The following is an 18,215-nucleotide window of genomic DNA, read 5'->3' on the forward strand; positions in this document are numbered from 1 at the left end:
ACCCAACACCCAACCCCAACCAACCAATTTTCCCCTGCAACCGCTGCAACCGTGTCTGCCTGTCCCGCATCGGAATTGTCAGTCACAAATGAGCCTGCAGCTGACGTGGACATTTACCCCCTCCATAAATCTTCGTCCGCGAAGCCAAGCCAAAGACATTGAACAATGCACATCAATGCCGATATTCTTACTTGCTGCAGTTGAACTGGTACTTTGTAACAAAAACTACAAAAAACTAAAAAGCCAACCACACAAACACACACACACACACACACACACACACACAAATATACACGTGCGTCCACATTGAAAAGAGACAATAAGTACCAAAAAAAGGATAGCGATTGACATGAGCCTTTGTGAGAGGCGGTGCTTTCTGACATCAACAGGAATTGCCACACTCTAAATGTCAGGTGATGCAACCCTACTCAAAATTACCAGCTCTCAGAGGACACAGTTTCACCCTCTAATCTATTAATTTTCCACATCCCTCTCTATCCCAGATTACTCTTACTTGATAGCCATCCTGATTAGAAACCCAAAAGATCTGAACTTTGAGATCAAAATTACTTCAATAAAATGATCTGATTAAAAAAAAAACAACTCTTCCAATCCTGATAAAGAAAGGCAATCAAATAATCGAGACACTTTGCTTCCAAATAGTACCTGTAATGTAGTAACATGTTGGAAGATACTTCCCAGAGTCATTATCAAACGAAACCTGTTTCTGAGGCATATCGGGAAGTATAAGGGTGTCAAAATAGCCAATAATTTAGTTGAGGCAAGCTTCAGAATGAACAGTGAGGTTTAGAGATGGAATTCTATGTTTTGAACCTTGCCAGCTAAAAACATACGATTAGTGTTGGGGATGGAGCAATTAAAATCATGATTGTCTGAGAGCAGAATTGAAAGGACAGTAAGACCCCCTGATAACTGGTACCGATGGGGATTTTCCGGTTGCTTGACACTTGCCTGATCGGCAAATTAACTGCAAGGCATGCCAATTTTAAACTACTGTAATTTTTATCGATTGATTTTCACAATTTTTTGGCTGGTTGTGTGAGCCTGCTGATTGCTTGAATTCTGTATACATAAATTTCAGATGGTTTTGTGGGATTCAAAGATTTTAGGAAATTTGAAAACATGGAAGAGGTTTTTTTAAATGAGTAAATTGTTGAAACAGAAGCAAATGTAGATGCAGAAAGCAAAGGTTCTGAGGGAGGCAGATAGGATCAGATAAAACACAATGCTGGACAAACTCGGCTGGTCAAGCAGCAGAGATAAAGATACATAAGCAACGTTTTGGGCTTAAGCCCTTCACGGTATGGAAAAATGTCATATGGAAAAATGTCGACAGGTGCCTGAACAATGGTAGAGGGTGAAGGGTGGGGGGAGGAGCACAGTCCCAAAGGCAGGAGGTGGAGAAGGGAGGGAGGACACAGCAGCAAACAGGAGGAGGGGGGTGGCTCTGTGAATAGAGAGGGAAGGGGTGGAGAGCTAAGGGAATGAAGACAAGGGGAAACTGACTATCTCCCACAACTACCTCACTACACTTTCTCACCCTGCAAGGATTCTAGTCCCTTCTCTCAATTTCTCTGTCTCTGCCGCATCTGTTCCCAAGATGAGGTCTTCCAGTCTGGATCTTCTGAAATGTCTGGCTTTTTCCACAAACATGGCTTCCCCTCCACCACCATCAACTCAGCCCTCACCTGCATCTCCTGCATTTCCCACTCATCTGCCCTGGACCCCTCTGCCCCCTGACTTAACAAACACAGGATTCCCCTTGCCCTCACCTCCACATCCAGCACATCATCTCTATAATTTCCACCACCTACAATGTGGTCCCACCACGAGACACAAGTTCCCCTTCTCCTCCCCTTTCTGTCTTCTTCTATAGGGAAAGCTCCCTCTGTGACTCCCTCACCCACTCATCCCTCCCCACTAATCACCTGAATTCCCCTGTGGCCGCAGTAAGTGCCCTCACCACATTTCGGAGCCCCAGAGAGTCAATTTACTGGTTATCCACAGGAGTGATCTACTGAACCTGGTGCTCACTTTGTGGCCTTCTCTACATTGGAGAGACTGGGCACAGACTGGGAGATTGCTTCACTGAGCACCTTTGCTCTGTCCAAACCGGTATCAGGGATCTCCCAGTGACCAACCACTTTAATTCTGCCTCCCTCTCCCATACTCATATGTGTGTCCATGGCCACGTGTATTATCCCACCAAGACCACCTGTAAATTGGAGGAACAACATTTGAATTTCAGCCTGGGGATTCTCTAAATGGATGGCTTTAACATCGACTTCTCTCTTTTCTGCTAACCTACTCTCCATTCTCCCTCCCTTCCCTTTCCCTCTATCTTCTTTTCTCCTGCTCTCCGGCCTTTTTCCTCTCCATTCACAGAGCCATCTCTCCTCCCCATTTGCTCTGTGCCCTCCCTCCCTTCTCCACCTGTTAGCCCCTGCCTTTTGGACCGTGCTCCTCACCCTACACCTCCCCCCCTACCATTTTGTTCAGGTGCCTGCCGACATTGTTCCATATTAGATTAGGAGGGATAAATACGAGAGGACATGGCTTTAGGGTGAAAGGGGAAAGGTTTAGGGGGAACTTTTTCACTCAGAGAATGGTGGAATGAGCTGCCATCTGATGTGGTAAATGTGTGCTCACTCTTAGGTTTTAAGAATAACTTGGATAGATACATGGATGGGAGAGGTCTGGAGAGTTATGGAATATTTGCAGGTCAGTCAGACTAGTAGAATGATGTTTTGGCACAGACTATAAGGGCTGAATGACCTGTTTACTGTGCCGTAGTTTTCTGTGGTTCTGACCTTAATGAAGGGCTCAAGCCCAAACATTGGTTATGTATCTTTGCTATATAAAGGACACTGTTTGACCTGCTAAGTTTATCCTAAGTTTTTACTTCAACCACGGCGCCTGCAGCCTTTTATGTTTTATACCAGAAGCTGGCTGTTATTTGAAATGAAGCTTCAATTGGGGGTACAACTGGGTTGGGCAGCAGGAATGCCGCTGGAATATTTCCAGCCGTGAAGCTACATGGTTGCATGATGCACAATCTGGCTGGCCATGAATAGCTCACGTTGCAATGACTCTTTCCCAAGCATTGCCCATTAGCTCCCGATGACAGGCCAAGTTGTTTGCCCTGCTCTCTATCACCAGATCTCCACTTCTTCACTTTCTCCTTTGTTTTTTTGCACCTCACTTTCCAGTCTTCCCTCTCCATGTTTCCACACCTGTCCGTCTTCAGCCCTTCTGTGCCATAGTGCAGAGAGGTGCTAGATTTCAAAGGACCAGTGACGGGTCAGGATGATGCGTTCCGTGCAGTGAATTCAGCCATTAACTGAAGCAATCTTATGTAGTCACATACCATCCTCTCTCGGGAATCTGAGGTGAATGAAAAGTCTGTGGATGCTGAGAAACTGAAGCCACACACTAAGCGCCAGAGGAACTCAGCGGAGTGATTTCTGACAAAAGGCTTTGTGTCCGAAACATTGGCTGACTGTTGCTTTCCTTGGATGCTGCCTGACCTGCTGAGTTCCCCCAGCACTATGTGTGTTGCTCTTATGGAAATCTGCTGCCAGTCCTTTTATATCCTCAAACTCCTTTCGTGACAGCATTTTGGGCGCACCTTCACCATAAGGATGGATGAAGTTCAAGAAGATGGCTTGGAAAGGCTGTTAGAGATAGGTAATGGATGTTGGTTTCACCAGCAATACCTCCAGCTTGGAAATAATCTCTGCCTCACTCTTCTGAGTGTTGTTCCTCTTCATTAGTTCATGACTCACATGGAGAAAGCTTCCATACCTGCCTTTATAGTTTTTAGACTGCAGGCATGGTCAATTGATATTCAAAACCTTAACAATGTTGAGATGAGTTCAAATCCACAGTTTCAGGCTTCAAAACAAATTCCAAAAGAGTGAGAAGGATACAAACCAGGAGACCATGGAGGCTTGCAGACAGAAAGAGGAAATTATGGATGGCTTGACAGGAATTCTTTCTATTGGCACAAGGGCCAGAAACCAGAGGGCCAAAATATTTTGGTAAAAGGACCAGGAATAGCAAGAGAAAACATTATTTCCCGCTGTGTGTTATTGTTAGAACCATAGAGTACTACAGCACAGAAAACAGGCTATTTGGCCCCTCTAGTCTGTGCTGACCACTATTTTGCTAGTCCCATTGACCTGCTTCTATTCTATGACCCTCCAGACCTCTCCCATCCATGTATCTATCCAATCTATCCTTAAGGTTGAGCCTGCATTCACCACACCAGATGGCAGCTTATTCCACACTCCCACTACACTCTGAGTGAAGAACTTCCCTCTAATGTTCCCCCTAAAACTTTCCCTTTTCAGCTTAAAACCATGACCCCAATCTAAGTGGGAAAAACCTACTCTCATCCACTCTGTCTATACCTCTTGTAATCTTGTAAACCTCTTTCAAATCTCCCCTCATTCTTCTTTGCTCCAAGGAATAAAGTCCTATCCTATTTAATCTTGCCCTGTTACTCATTTCCTGAAGTCCGGGCAACATCCTGGTAAATCTTCTCTGCACTCTTTCTATCTTATTGATATCTTTCCTGTAGTTAGGTGACCAAAACTGCACACAATAACCCAAATTTGGCCTCATCAATGTCTTATACAAATTCAACATCACAACTCCTACACTCAATACTTTGATTTATGAAAGCCAAGATGCCAAAATGTCTCTTTACAACCCTACCCACCTGTGATACCACTTTCAGGAAATTATGTTTCTGTATTCCCAGATTCGACTGTCCTACTCCTCAGTGCCCAACCATATACCAAATATGTCCTTTCTAGGTTTGTCCTTCCAAAATTCAAAACCTCACACTTGTCTCCATTAAACTCCATTTGCCTTTTTCTGGCCAATTTTTCCAGTTGGTCCAGATCCCTCTGTAAGCTTGAAAACCTCCCTCACTGTCCACAGCGCCTCCTATCTTTGTGTCATCAGCCAACTTGCTGATCCAATTCACCACATTATTATCCAGATCATTCATATAGACAACAAACAATAATGGTCCCGAGTTGAATCCCTGAGGCACACCACTGGTCACAGGCCTCCAATTCGAAGAGCACCATTCACTACCACCCTTTATCTTCTCCCACACAGCTGATTATGAATCCAGTTTACAACCTCTCCATGGATACCTACCGTTTTTAAGTTCTAAACTAACCTCCCATGTGGGAACTTGTCAAAGATCTTATTAAAGTCCATGTAGACAACAACCACAGTCTTTCCTTCATCTATCTTCTTGGTAACCTCCTTGAAAAAACTTGACAAGATTCATTAAACACAACCGATCAAGCACAAAGCCATACTGACTATCCTTAATCAGCCTTTGGCTGTACAAATACCTATATATCCTGACTTTTATAACTGCTTCTAATAACTTACCTACAACTGGCATCAGGCTCATTGGCCTATAATTACTTGGTTTATTTTTTGAACCATTTTTAAACAATGAGATAACATGAACTACCCTCCAATCATCTGGCACCTCTCTCTGGCCAAGGACATTTTGAATATATCTTTCATGGCCCCTGAAATTTCTTCACTAGTCCCCCTCAAGGTCTAAGGGAAAATCATGTCAGGCCTGGGGGGATTTACCTACCTTTATTTGCTGTAAGGGAGTAAGCACCTCCTGCTCTTTAATCTCTATATGTTCCATGCTTGTTTCCCTTCCTTCCTTGTACATTGTGGCAGTTTCCTGAGTAAATACTGATTCAAAAAAACTGTTTAAGATCTTCCCCATGAGGCTCCACGCATAGATGACCACTCTGATCTTTTAGGAGGCCAATTTTGTCCCTTACTATCCTTTTACTCCTAACATACTTGTAGAAACCCTTCAGGTTTACCTTCACATTATCTGCCAAAGCAACCTCATGTCTTCTTTTTGCCTTCCTGATTTCCTTCTTGAGTATTTTCTTACATTTTCTATACTCTTCTAGTACCTCATTAGATCCTTGTTGCCTAAACCTGCTATGTACCTCTCTCTTCTTCTTAACTAGAACCCCAATATCTGACTTGAAAACCAAGGTTCTCTATGCCTAGTAACTTTGCCTTTAATCCTAACAGGAACAGGCAAACTCGGCACTCTCCAAATTTCGCCTTTGAAGTCCTCCCACTCACTGAACACATCCTTGCCAGAAAACAATATATTCCAATCCACTCTTCCTATATCCTTTCTCATTTCCACAAAATTTGTCTTCCTTCAATTTAGAATCCCAACATAAAGACCAGACTTATCCTTTTCCATAAATAACTTGAATCTACTGACATTATGGTCACTGGACCCAAATTGTTCATCTACACATACTTCTGTCACTTGACCTGTCTTGTTCCCTAATAGAAGATCCAGTATTGCATCCTCTTTCATTGGTAGTTCTAAATATTAATTTAGAAAACTTTACTGAACCCATTTGACAAACTCCAAACCATCCACCCCTTTTATAGTATGGGTGTCCTAGTCAATATGTAGAAAGTTAAAATCTCCTTCGATCACATCTTTCTGTTTCTTACATCTGTCTGCTATCACTCTACAGATTTGGTCCTCCAATTCTCTCTGACTATTGGGTGGTCTATAATACAACCTTATCAGTGTGATCACACCTTTCCTGTTCCTCAACTCCACCCATATGGCCTCTGTAGATGAGCCCTCCTGACTTTGCTCAGCTGTGATATTTTCCCTGACTAGCAATGCCATTCCTCCCCTTTTCATCACTCCCCCTCTATCACATCTGAAGCAACAGAACCCCCAGAACATTAAGATGCCAGTCCTGCCCCTCCTACAACCAAGTCTCGCTAAAAGCAATACTATCATAATCCCACGTGTCAATCCATGCCCTCAGCTTGTCAGCCTTTCTAACAATACTCTTTGCATTAAAATAAATAGACCTGAGAACATTTATATCATGTAGAAACCCTTGATTTCTGTCTATACATGCAGTCCTCGCATGACCTTTATCCCCCCTCCTTCTCACTAACTGTTCTAACCTCCTGGTTCCCCTCCCCCTGCAAATCTAGTTTAAACCCATCAGGACAAGACTAACAAACCTACCCGCATGGATATTAATTCCCTTCCAGGTCAGATGAAATCCATCCAATTGGGACAGATCCAACTTTCTCTGGAACAGAGCCCATTGATCTAGAAACCTGAAGCTCTCCCTACTACGCCATGTCTCCAGCCACGTTAAACTGCCTTATCCTCCTATTTCTAACCTCTCCAGCACGTGGCATGGGAAGCAATCCTGAGATCACTACCCTGGGGGTCCTCTTCTTCAACTGAGCATCAAACTACCTGAACTCTCCTTGCAGTGTGCTACTTGAATGGTAAGGTGGATGCAAGTTTAACAATAATAGGATTGTGTAACTTGGGTCAGGAAGAAATATTGAAGAAGGAAGCCATAAAGATGAGGATGAATTAACACAGCGGGCAAAGTGACCTACTTTTGAGCTGCAAGAGAATTGAAAGAAATTTATTATATATAAATCCAGCTTGTTGACAAAGTTCAAAGTGATTGGAATCAGGGAGGAAAACACAAAAAGAGTTTATCAAAACCTCAGGTTGTCTGGATTGCCTACACCCAGTAACAATCGGACTGGATGTCCAGCTGTTGATTAACTCACTGTTTGAGCCCAAAGTCAAAGAGGGGAAGGAGCATGAGGGAATGTGGGAGGGGAGAATACAGAGCATGGTCCTGAGATGTTCAGGCCCCTCAACAAGCTAATGCCTACATCTGTCTGCAGCTGGAGACAGCACAGGATTCCACCGCCCAGATGTTTCCTCCAAGATTAGTAGCTTCAATCACAGAGCCCTGGGAGAGTGACACAATCAGCTCCTCTTGACCCAGAGCCAAGTGCTCTGCTCTGCATCTCTCCACCCATCCCCTCCCCCTCCTGCTTCAACAGGACAGTCCTGAATATTAAATGTTTCCCAGCCTTCCATCTTCTCTGCTATATATAACCTTAGATCTTTCAATTAGACTTGAGCCGAGAACACCCCCCCCCCCCCCCCCAAACATGAAGGCTTTACCACGTGGATCCTTAGAAATTTTTATCCCATCACTAGCATAAGTGCATTGATTTCAAAGAAATGAATTATGAAGGCTTTATAACATTAGTGTTTCTAAAGTTAGATTAATTTCAAGTGAACTAAGCGTAGTTCTCAGAATCAGAATTTATTGTCATGAACAAGTCATGAAAATCTGCCCAAACTCTCAATTTCCTGTAAAGCTACAGGGTGGATTACACAAAAAAGGTGTATTTTTTATTCAAAACTAACTGAATCCGACTAAATGCCAGCCTATAAATAGCAATGTGCTCATATTAGTCAAGTCAGGTCAAGTTTATGTCATCCAATTGTACAGGTAAAACCTGACGAGACAGCGTTCTCCGGTCCTCCATGCAAAACATGCAGACACACAACCAGACATAACACACACACAGACAGATAATTCAAATGCAGAACAAGTATTTTATCAACTAAAAAAAAATATTGTTTTGTATAAATGAAAGTTTCGGATGGAAGAGAAGGTGTTTGGCATCCACAAGAAGGGCCGAACTGGCCTGTTTCTGTTCTGTAATTGTATGGTTTATTTAGGTGTTTTTACTATATGTAAAAACAACTAAACCCCTGCTTAGATATCAGCCTGTGAACCTCTGACTGGAGTCCACTAATCTGTTTATAAACCAGCATGTAACACATCTGTGGATACCTGTTTTTCTACAAAAATAAATACCAAATTGCACCCGGTGCTCCTGTTGTGACTGTCTCTACATTGGAGAGATTGGACACAGGCTGGGAGATCGCTTCGCTGAGCACCTTTGCTCTGTCCTCATCAATGACAGGGATCTCCCAGTGGCTAACCATTTCAATTCTGCCCCCCACCCCTGCGCTGATATGTCTGTCCATGCTTCATGTACTGTCAAACAAAGACCACCTGTAAATTGGAGGAGCAACACCTCTCTGAGCACTCTCCAACCTGATGGCATTAACATCAAACTCTCTGGTTTCTGCTAGCCCACTCCCCATTCTTCCCCTCTTCCCCATCCCTCTGTCTTTTTTATCCCAGCTCTTCATCCCCATCTCTCTCCATTCACATTCATACCCCCTCCCCCGGTTTGCTGGTGTGGCCTCTCTCTCCCTTATTCACCTGCTACCTTCAACCTGTGGGACTGTGTTTCTCCTCCCCCTGCCCTTCCTCACCATTTTATTCAGGACATTTTGCCAACACCTTGTTGAAGGGCTCAAGCCCAAAATGTTGGTGATGTATCTTCATCTTTGCTGTATAAAAGACACTGCTTGACCTGCTGAGTTTCTCCAGCATTGTGTTCCACATAAATACCAAACTACTCAATTCAATCTCAGCATGCTATTCTTTTTTTTAAATATTTTATTTAAAAATTTTAAAATCACAATTACAATTATTAAAAATATACTGAAAACAATGATACATATGTGGTATATAAATCCCTTATCCCTCCCTCCCTCCCTATCCCCAACCCACCCTAAACCCCAATAAAGAAAGATGAAGAGAAGGAGAATGTCAATGGTACAAAGATAACCTCAGTTCAATAACTGTGGAACTGAAAATTTCCTCTGTAACGAGTTATTGAGAGCTCTCAAACTTTCAAACCAACATATTGTAAGCATGGACTCCATATTTTCCAAAAAGAAATGATATTTATTACATAGATTAAAAGTGATTTTTTTTTCAAATGAAGTACAAGAATGTAATTCAGCATGCATCTCTCCAGTCCTAAATCTCGATCTGATTTCCAAGTAATGGCTATGCATTTTCTGGAAACAACTAAAGCTTTTTGTAAAAATTCAATTTGATACTAAGTTGATCTTAATTTAAAATTAATAATTTTAACATTACCCAACAAAAATAAAATCGGATCAAGCAGGAGTTTAACCTTTAATATTTTTTCCAAGAATATTTCCACCTCTATCCAGAAAGGTTTTACCTTAGAACATAGCCAAGTAGAATGGAAAAATGAACCTATTTCTCAACCACATCTAAAACATAAATTTGATAATGTTGAATTTAAAAATCTTCAATTTTTGAAGGGTTAAATATAATTGATGAAAAATATTATATTGAACCTATCTATATCTTACGTTAATAATTTTCATCATACTATTTTTACATAACTGCATTCAATCATTCTCATCTAACTTTCAATCAGCTTGAAATTCCGTCCTAGGTATTCATTTGTGGTGACGTAAAACCAAGCCACAAATCCCCCTCACAGGATCCATGCAACTCGTGACACTGTGTGAGTGTAACTAGATGGATATGAGAGCAAACAGAGAAAGCCAACACAGAGAGGGAGACCCTTACCTGGAAGACAGGTGCAGTCGTAGAGGGCATCACCAAGTGGGCGGCAAGTGCCTCCATTCTGGCAAGGTGAGGGCGAGCAGGGCACGTAGAGATTCTCGCAGTGATGGCCTGTATACTCGGGAGGGCAGGTGCACTGGTAGGAGCCGATCTCGTTGAGGCAGGTGGCACCATTCTTGCAAGGCGATGGGTTAATTCCACATTCATTGATGTCCTGCTTGCAGATGGGCCCATGGAATCCCGATGTACATCTGCAGATATAGTGGCCTTCGAACACCACACACTGCCCTCCATTGGCACAGGGGTTGGAGGCGCATGGGTCTGCCTGTTGGCACTGCTTACCTGAGCACAGGAGTAAAGCAAACATTTTGATCAACAGTGGAAGGCAAAAAAGCAATGTGTCCAAAATGGTTTCCTTTCCCTTCCACTCATGGCTCATATACACTGTTCACATCATCTAGACACTGAATGCCCTATCAGGGACTCCACTTACCCCTGTACATACAATCACAGCCAATCAACACTCTGAGCCATCAATTCCCCCTGGGAAAAAGAAGGCCATTCAGTCCCTTGACTGTGCTAATTTTTCATTCCACTCTAGTTAATCTGTATTATAATATCGTCATCTCAACCAAGTTCCATAGTTCCATAGGACAGCTCACAAGAAAGCCCTGTCATTTTCAAATTCTTAACTGATTCCTAACCCCAAGCGACCTTGAGGTAGAATTGCGAATTTTCACTAATTCTCATCATCATCTGAAACAATTCAACTCTCGAGTTAAACATTTTGCCCTTATTTCGGAATGTTCCCATGAGAGGGAATTGTTTCCTCAATCTACCGTCTCAGACACGTATAATATTCCTCATTGTAATTGACGCAGATATGTTCAAACTCCACAATGTGAAACACAATAGGCTGTAGATGCTGTGATTGCAGTTACATAACTGAAATGCTAGAGGAACTCATCTGGACTTCTCAGCATCTATAGGAGATCAAGATATATTGCTGATGCTTCAGGCCTGAGCCATTCTTCAAGGAAAAAGGGCTCAGGCCAGAAACATCAGCAATATATCTTGATCTCTTATAGATGCTGAGAAGTCCAGCTGAGTTCCTCTAGCATTTTAGTGTGTTTACAATACTCCACAGAGAATCTGTCCTATCATGGCCTGCAACTACTACTATGTCTATTGAACCTGTAACCCAGTGAGGGTCAGTGTGTGTGTGGGACCTGTACCCCAGTGAGGGTCAGTGTGTGTGGACCCTGTACCCCGGTGGGTGTCAGTGTGTGTGGGACCTGTACCCCGGTGAGGGTCAGTGTGTGTGGAACCTGTACCTCAGTGAGGTTCAGTGTGTGTGGAGCCCGTACCTTAGTGAGGGTCAGTATGTGTGGAACCCATATCCCAGTGAGGGTCAGTATGTGGAACCTGTACTCTAGAGAGGGACAGTGCATGTGGAACCCATAACCTAGTGAAGGTCAGTGTGTGTGGGACCCGTAACCCAGTGAGCGTCAGTGTGTGTGGAACCTGTATCCCAGTGAGCATCAGTGTGTGGAACCTGTACCCCCGTGAGGTTCAGTGTGTGTGGAAACCATATCCCAGTGAGGGTCAGTGTGTGGAACCTGTATTCCAGTGAAGATCAGAGTGTGTGGAACCTGTACCCCAGTGAGGATCAGTGTGTGAGAACTACTTCGCACCCCTCACTACTCTCAGATACCAGCCAGCTGTTACATACCTGCCCACCCTGGGGGACACCGACACTTGTACTCCCGCAGGCTGTTTGTCAGCTGACAGCTCCCCCCATTGTGGCAGGGGCTGCTGAGGCATGCGTTGTTGAGGGGCGTGAGGCAAAGACGGTCTGTGAAGCCCAGCCGACAGGTGCAACTGTAGTCGATGGCCTGGCCATGGATGATGGGATTGCAGGTCCCCTCATTCTTGCAGGGTGAGCTAAGGCAGGGGTTGTGGAACTGACATCGTTCTCCCAGATATCCTGGACTGCAACTGGAAAGGAAGATGAAACAACTTGATGAGTGTCCAAGTCAGGTACAGTATCCCTGCATTTTACTGGCCCTGTAAACAGAGAAAAGATGCTTGAGTCAGGAACTTTTAAATTCCCTAAGGCACTCTATGGGAAAGCAAATTCAGACACTTAAGGACAGATGGCAAAAAGATGATCTTTAATGTCCAATTTAAAGGAAAGAAAAAAGTTTTTAAAACATTCAGATTTATTGTCAGAATACAATCATGACATCACATATAACCTTGAGGTTCTTTTCCTGCGGGCCAGGTAGAATTACCACTTATTGGTGGTGCAAAAAAAAACTGTATTCAAGGGACGCTGTTGGGGATGGGGGGATCTAGAAGAAGGTCATGGGTAGGGGGAAGGAGACATTGCAAGAGCCAATGACATGAAGGGTTCATGCAGAGAGGATGGATTGACGGAAATGGAGACAAGGTGAGATCTATCACACCTGAAGAGCAACCTGTTCAGAGCAATGCCAATCCTGCCTTCCTGCTGCTCAACAGAATTTCAGATCCTTGAACAAAGAACTGGCGCCAAGAGATCACATGCTCCTTCGACTTAACCCTGGTCCACTGGATCGCGTGTTCCTCAAACCCTGACTTGTCAGACCACGTCAATTTTTCTGCTCATTCCTCATCCTCTTCTCCCAATTCTGCCTTTAACGCCTCGCAACAGGGTTGTACACAGCTGGACCTTCCCTTCCTGCTACCTCCATGTCAGAGTCTCCCACTATTGCACAAACAGAGCTCATCCTCATCCATAGATTTCTTGGATCACTCCATCACACAGGACGGCTAATTCTGATAGAACACTATTCCACTTATTTGTCATGTCCACCTTTGACTTGACCTGCTTTCTTCACGACCAATCAAAATTCTGTCACTTCATGCTCATCGGATTGGGTCATCCTTGACTGGCTATTTATTTTCACTATTTAAAGCCATTTCTTTGAGTTTATCCCATTGTCTCTTAGTGCCTGTTCCTAAAGCTTTGTCCTGATCACTCTTCACCCTGTCCAGACTGACCCACACTGGTTCCCAGTTCAGCAACAACTCTATGGCAAAGTTCACATCCTAATCCTCATTTTCTCCATAACTATGCTTCACCTTCTTCCTGCCATCTCCTCCAGTATATTATTTCAGGATACTTGTGCCTCTAATTTCCACACCAGGTAAATCCTATACGCACATATGCCATGTAAAAGTTGACTCTCCTACTTTTGGCCCTGTCTGTCCGCCCTCTGGGTTTCCCAACTGCCATCTCTTGCCCACCAGAGCTCCAAACACCTTGACTGTGCTTAGGCCCTGGCTGCCTGGCATCCAATCTCCTGATGCTCCAACCATGGAGTCTCACCTAGACCCTGCCCACCTGCCTGAGCTCCAGATGCCCCAAATGTGGACTTACCACCTGGTCTTGGCCACCCACCCCCCCCCCCCCCCACCCTGCCCATTGGGACTCCTGACACATCGATCACCAAAGGTACTTACCAAGGTCAACAGTAATATGAAAGTAACAGTCGATCCATTAATTTCACCTAAAATATTGGTCTGCAAGAATCGACTATTATATGGTAGGTTGTCCAAGTCAAAATGGAGGAGTGAAAATCCAATGAATTGCTTGGCTAGCACAGTGGCACAGCTGGTTCAGCTCCTGCTGTGCTGGGCCAGGGACCCAGATTCAATCTTAACCTCAGTTGCTGTCTATGTGGAGTCTGAACATGGAACATAAAACAGATCACTACCACCTTTCTGCCATTAACGTTTTGCCAACCTATACTTTCCTATCAAAAAATCCTAAACCCTTCCTAACTCATAACTCTCTATTTTTCTTTCATCCGTGTGTCTAAGAGTCTCTTAAAAGCCCCTAATGTTCCAGCCTCCACGACAACTTCTGACAAGGCCTTCCAGGCATCCACAACTCTCTGTTTAAAAAACCTACCCCTGATGTCCCCCCTAAACCTTCCTCTGTTTACTTTTTACAGATGTCCCCTGGTTATTATAATCCTGCCCTGGGAAAAAGGTGCCGACTCTCTTCCTTATCTAGGCCTCTCAGAATCTTGTCGACCTTCTCTAAGTCATCGCTCTTCCTTCTTCACTTTCTGTGTGACTGTGTGGCTGTTCCAGTTTCTAGCAATGTTCCTATAGATGCTCAGGTCAGTAGGTTAAATGGCCACTGGACATTACTTCAGTGTGTTTTTAAGTGGTAAAACCTGGGATTAATGTAGGAATGATATAAATGGGCGGAGGATGGGTGACCAAAGACTTGGTGGGCCAAATGGTCTGTTGCAATGTGATACCGCTCTGTACTCAATCAGGTACTGAGATCCTTCAACCATAGGCACCCAGACTAGTCTACTCAGATAATCATTGATTAAATATGCACATTGTCAGCCAGGTACTCAAGGGCAGACATCTCCCCCAAGGGAAAGGTGATAAAAACCAATTCAGTGGCAATATATTTCAAAATATTTATCAACATTCATTCAGAAGCAGAGCAGAAATCAGTTCCAAGAAAATAAACCCACCTTATGTGCCCACCAGGACACACAGGATGAATGAAAGACTTCAAAAACAAGCACCAACATGTCTGTTGAAGCGGTTAGCGCAGCACCAGCAATCGGGACCGTAGGTTGTACGATCTCCCCGTGTCTGGGTGGGTTTTCCCCGGGGGCTCCAGATTCCTCCCACCCTTCAAAACGTACCGGGGATGTAGGTAAATTGGGTGGCACGGACTTGTGGGCTGAAATGGCCAATTACCATGTTGTTCACATGGCTGGTGGTGTAGCTTTTGAGCACAGGCTTCCAGAGAAACAATAACATGTTAGGAGCTGGGGGTGAAGAGAGGCCCCTCTTCAAACCATCTGTTAGCTCATTGGCTGCCAATTGGTAAAAAGACAATGAGGAGAAGGTGGTCTGCAACTGACCCAATGAGTTTATGACTGTTTGATTTTATTACTTGGCAAGGGCTTGTTTTTGAAGAGAGACAGAGGGAATGGTAGAAAGGCGAGGGTAAGGGGGGGGGGGAAGAGAGAAAGAGAGAGAGAGAGAGAGAGAGAGAGAGAGAGAGAGAGAGAGAGAGAGCAAAAGAGTGAGAAAGGTGGAGGTGGAAAGAGAGCGAGAGATGGAAAGAAGGGGAAGGAGAGAGTGTTATAAACTATCAACCATTTTAATTATGTTGGGGACTAAAGGGTTTTTGTTCATACTAACACAGGAACAGCAGTGGAAAATTGACCAGACAATGGCAAATTCAAAATAATAGTTTTTAATAAACTATTAATAACATAACATTTCTTACTGATCTCTAAACTTACTGAACTCTAAACTTAACCCCACAATGAACAAGTGTGTGTGTGTGTGTGTGTGTGTGTGTGTGTGTGTGTGTGTGTGTGTGTGTGTGTGTGTGTACACACGTGCTTGTGTAATTCAAACTCCTCTCTGAAAAGTCAACCTTTAAAAGTTCATCATCATTTTAGTCTTGCTTGAAGGTCTTAAAATCTCAGTTCAGAAAAAAATTATAAAGCGCTTTTAAACATCAGGTCTTTTTACTGACAGTTTTCTTCTAAAATGCATTCACAAACCCAGATAAGGGTGAAACGAGTGGCCAAATACAAAAATAGACCTGGTATAAATCTGTCCTCTTTTCCAAAGAGACAGCAAAATGTTTCAAAAGCCACTGATTCTATGTTCCCCTTTTCCCAGGAGTAACACACAATAGCACCAATTCTGGTTACTGTTCTTTCACAAGGTTTCAGCGCCTGTATCACAGGGTTTTGACTTCTGTACTCTCCAAATGGAACTGATCCCTTTGTCTCTCAGAATAATATATTTCTTCCATTTTTCATGTCACATGGTATGTGACATCATTTCTGTCTTTGAAGCTTATAAGGTCTTTGACACAAATGTGCTAAAAACATTTAAATCCACTTATGTCTGTGAGAAGTCTGCTTTCCTCAAAACTAAAATGGCTGTGCATTTATACAGGTGCTTCTGAACTAACACATTGTTTCCAATATCTCGAGAACCATGGGTGTTTAAAATGTTTCTGTGTTGTCTTTGTAACCACCCACAACTAACAACTAAGAATACAGATACAATATTTTATCTCCACAATTTACTTTACTAAAACATGTTTATATATGAGAAATATAGTTTAACATTAAAGATAAACGCAACTCCGTTACAAGATGCAGTGGGAGATCGAAAGCTGGTGTCACCAGGAAACATTTGTGTCACTCAAGATGAAATCCCTCCAGTCCCTTGCTCTATTTTAATCGAAGGTCTGTCAAAACATGAACCAATATTGCCTACAAGGGCAGACTTTTCTCAATAATCCCAGATGACATGGGTGTAGAAGTGCCAAAGCTCTCCCACCTCTCCTCCCACAATCCAGACACTTGAACCACATAACTGAGGCTGGGTGAACAGCACGATTCCTCAGCCAGGTATCCTGTCCAGTCTTTTCCCACCCCACTTCCAGCTTAAAATATCATGATATTTCATTGTCATGACACGCTGAGTTCTGTTTTTGTATTAGTCCTTTGCAGAATTAAATATGGGTCACCAAGAGTTTGGGGGATCTCATTGAACAGTCACTTCATCAAGGGATTTCAATTTAAGGATTTTCTCAGTAGACAGTGAGACATTATTTCAATGGAGGGGAGTCCAATGGAGGCATGTTTAGCATAGTGGTTAACATGGGATTTGAACCCAGCACTGTCTGTGAGCAGCTTCTACATTCTCCCTGGGTTTGCGTGGGTTTTCCCTGGGTTCTCCGGTTTCCACCCACCCTCCAAAAATGTATGGGGTTAGTAGGTTAATTGGGTGGGAAGGACTTAAATGGCTGGAATCGTCTTCTACCATGATGTAAATATGAAGATAAACAATTGGGGCTAGAGGTTCTGGGCAAATGTGAGGGAACACTCATCACACAGAGGAATCATAGCATTTCCGTACTCAAAACCTCAAGGCAAGAGAGATCAATAGAAAATTTCAAACAAAGACTCATCCATTTTTATTGGGTAAACAATACATAGAACAATACAGCACAGTACAGGCCCTTCGGCCTTCGATGTTGTGCCAACCCATATATTCCTTTCTAAAAAAGAGTACCAAACCCTCCTTATCCCATAACCCTCTATTTTTCTTTCATCCATGTGTCTGCTAAGAGTCTCTTAAATGCCCCAAATGTTTCAGCATCCACCACCATACCTGGCAAGGCATTCCAGGCACCACAACTCTTATGAATAAAAATTCTACCCTTGATGTCTCCCCTAAACTTCCCTCCCTTCATTTTGTACATATTTCCTCTGGTATTTGCTGATCCACCTGATCTGTACTTATCATAATCTAGTAAACCTCTATCAAGTCTCCTCTCATCTTTCTATGTTCCAAAATGAAAAGTCCCAGCTCTGCTAACATCGCCTCATAAGACTTGATTCCCAATCCAGGAAACATCCTGGTAAATCTCCTGTGCACTCTCTCCATAGCTTCCACATCCTTCCTATAATGAGATGACCAGAACTGAGCACAATGCTCTAAATGGGGACTCACCAGAGATTTGTAGAGTTGCAACATGTCCTCTCTACTCCTGAATTCAATCCCCCTATTAATGGAGCCAAGCATCCCATGGGCCTTCTAAACTATCATATCAACCTGTGCGGTGACTTTGAGGGATATATGGATTCGAACCCCAAGATCCCTCTGTTCATCCACACTCTTAAGTAACTGACCATTAACCCTATACTCAGCCTTCAGGTTTGTCCTTCCAAAATGCATCACCTCTATCTGGCACTTTTCTGCCCAACTCTGCAT

General features: G+C 43.4%; 1 protein-coding gene across 3 annotated transcripts in view; it reads right to left on the reverse strand.

Moving 5' to 3' along the window:
* notch1b (notch receptor 1b) overlaps positions 1–18,215 on the reverse strand; it is a 122,202-nt gene that overhangs the window by 66,588 nt on the left and 37,399 nt on the right. For all 3 annotated transcript variants that reach the window (XM_069889833.1, XM_069889823.1, XM_069889814.1), the window contains exons 3-4: positions 12,118–12,383; positions 10,389–10,727 (exon numbers count right to left, since the gene is read on the reverse strand). In XM_069889833.1, coding sequence (XP_069745934.1) covers positions 10,389–10,727; positions 12,118–12,383 — 605 coding nt within the window. The remainder of the gene's footprint in view (positions 1–10,388; positions 10,728–12,117; positions 12,384–18,215) is intronic.

This window comes from Narcine bancroftii, chromosome 1, assembly GCF_036971445.1.
Source record: "Narcine bancroftii isolate sNarBan1 chromosome 1, sNarBan1.hap1, whole genome shotgun sequence".
In the NCBI taxonomy this organism is placed as follows: Eukaryota; Metazoa; Chordata; class Chondrichthyes; order Torpediniformes; family Narcinidae; genus Narcine; species Narcine bancroftii.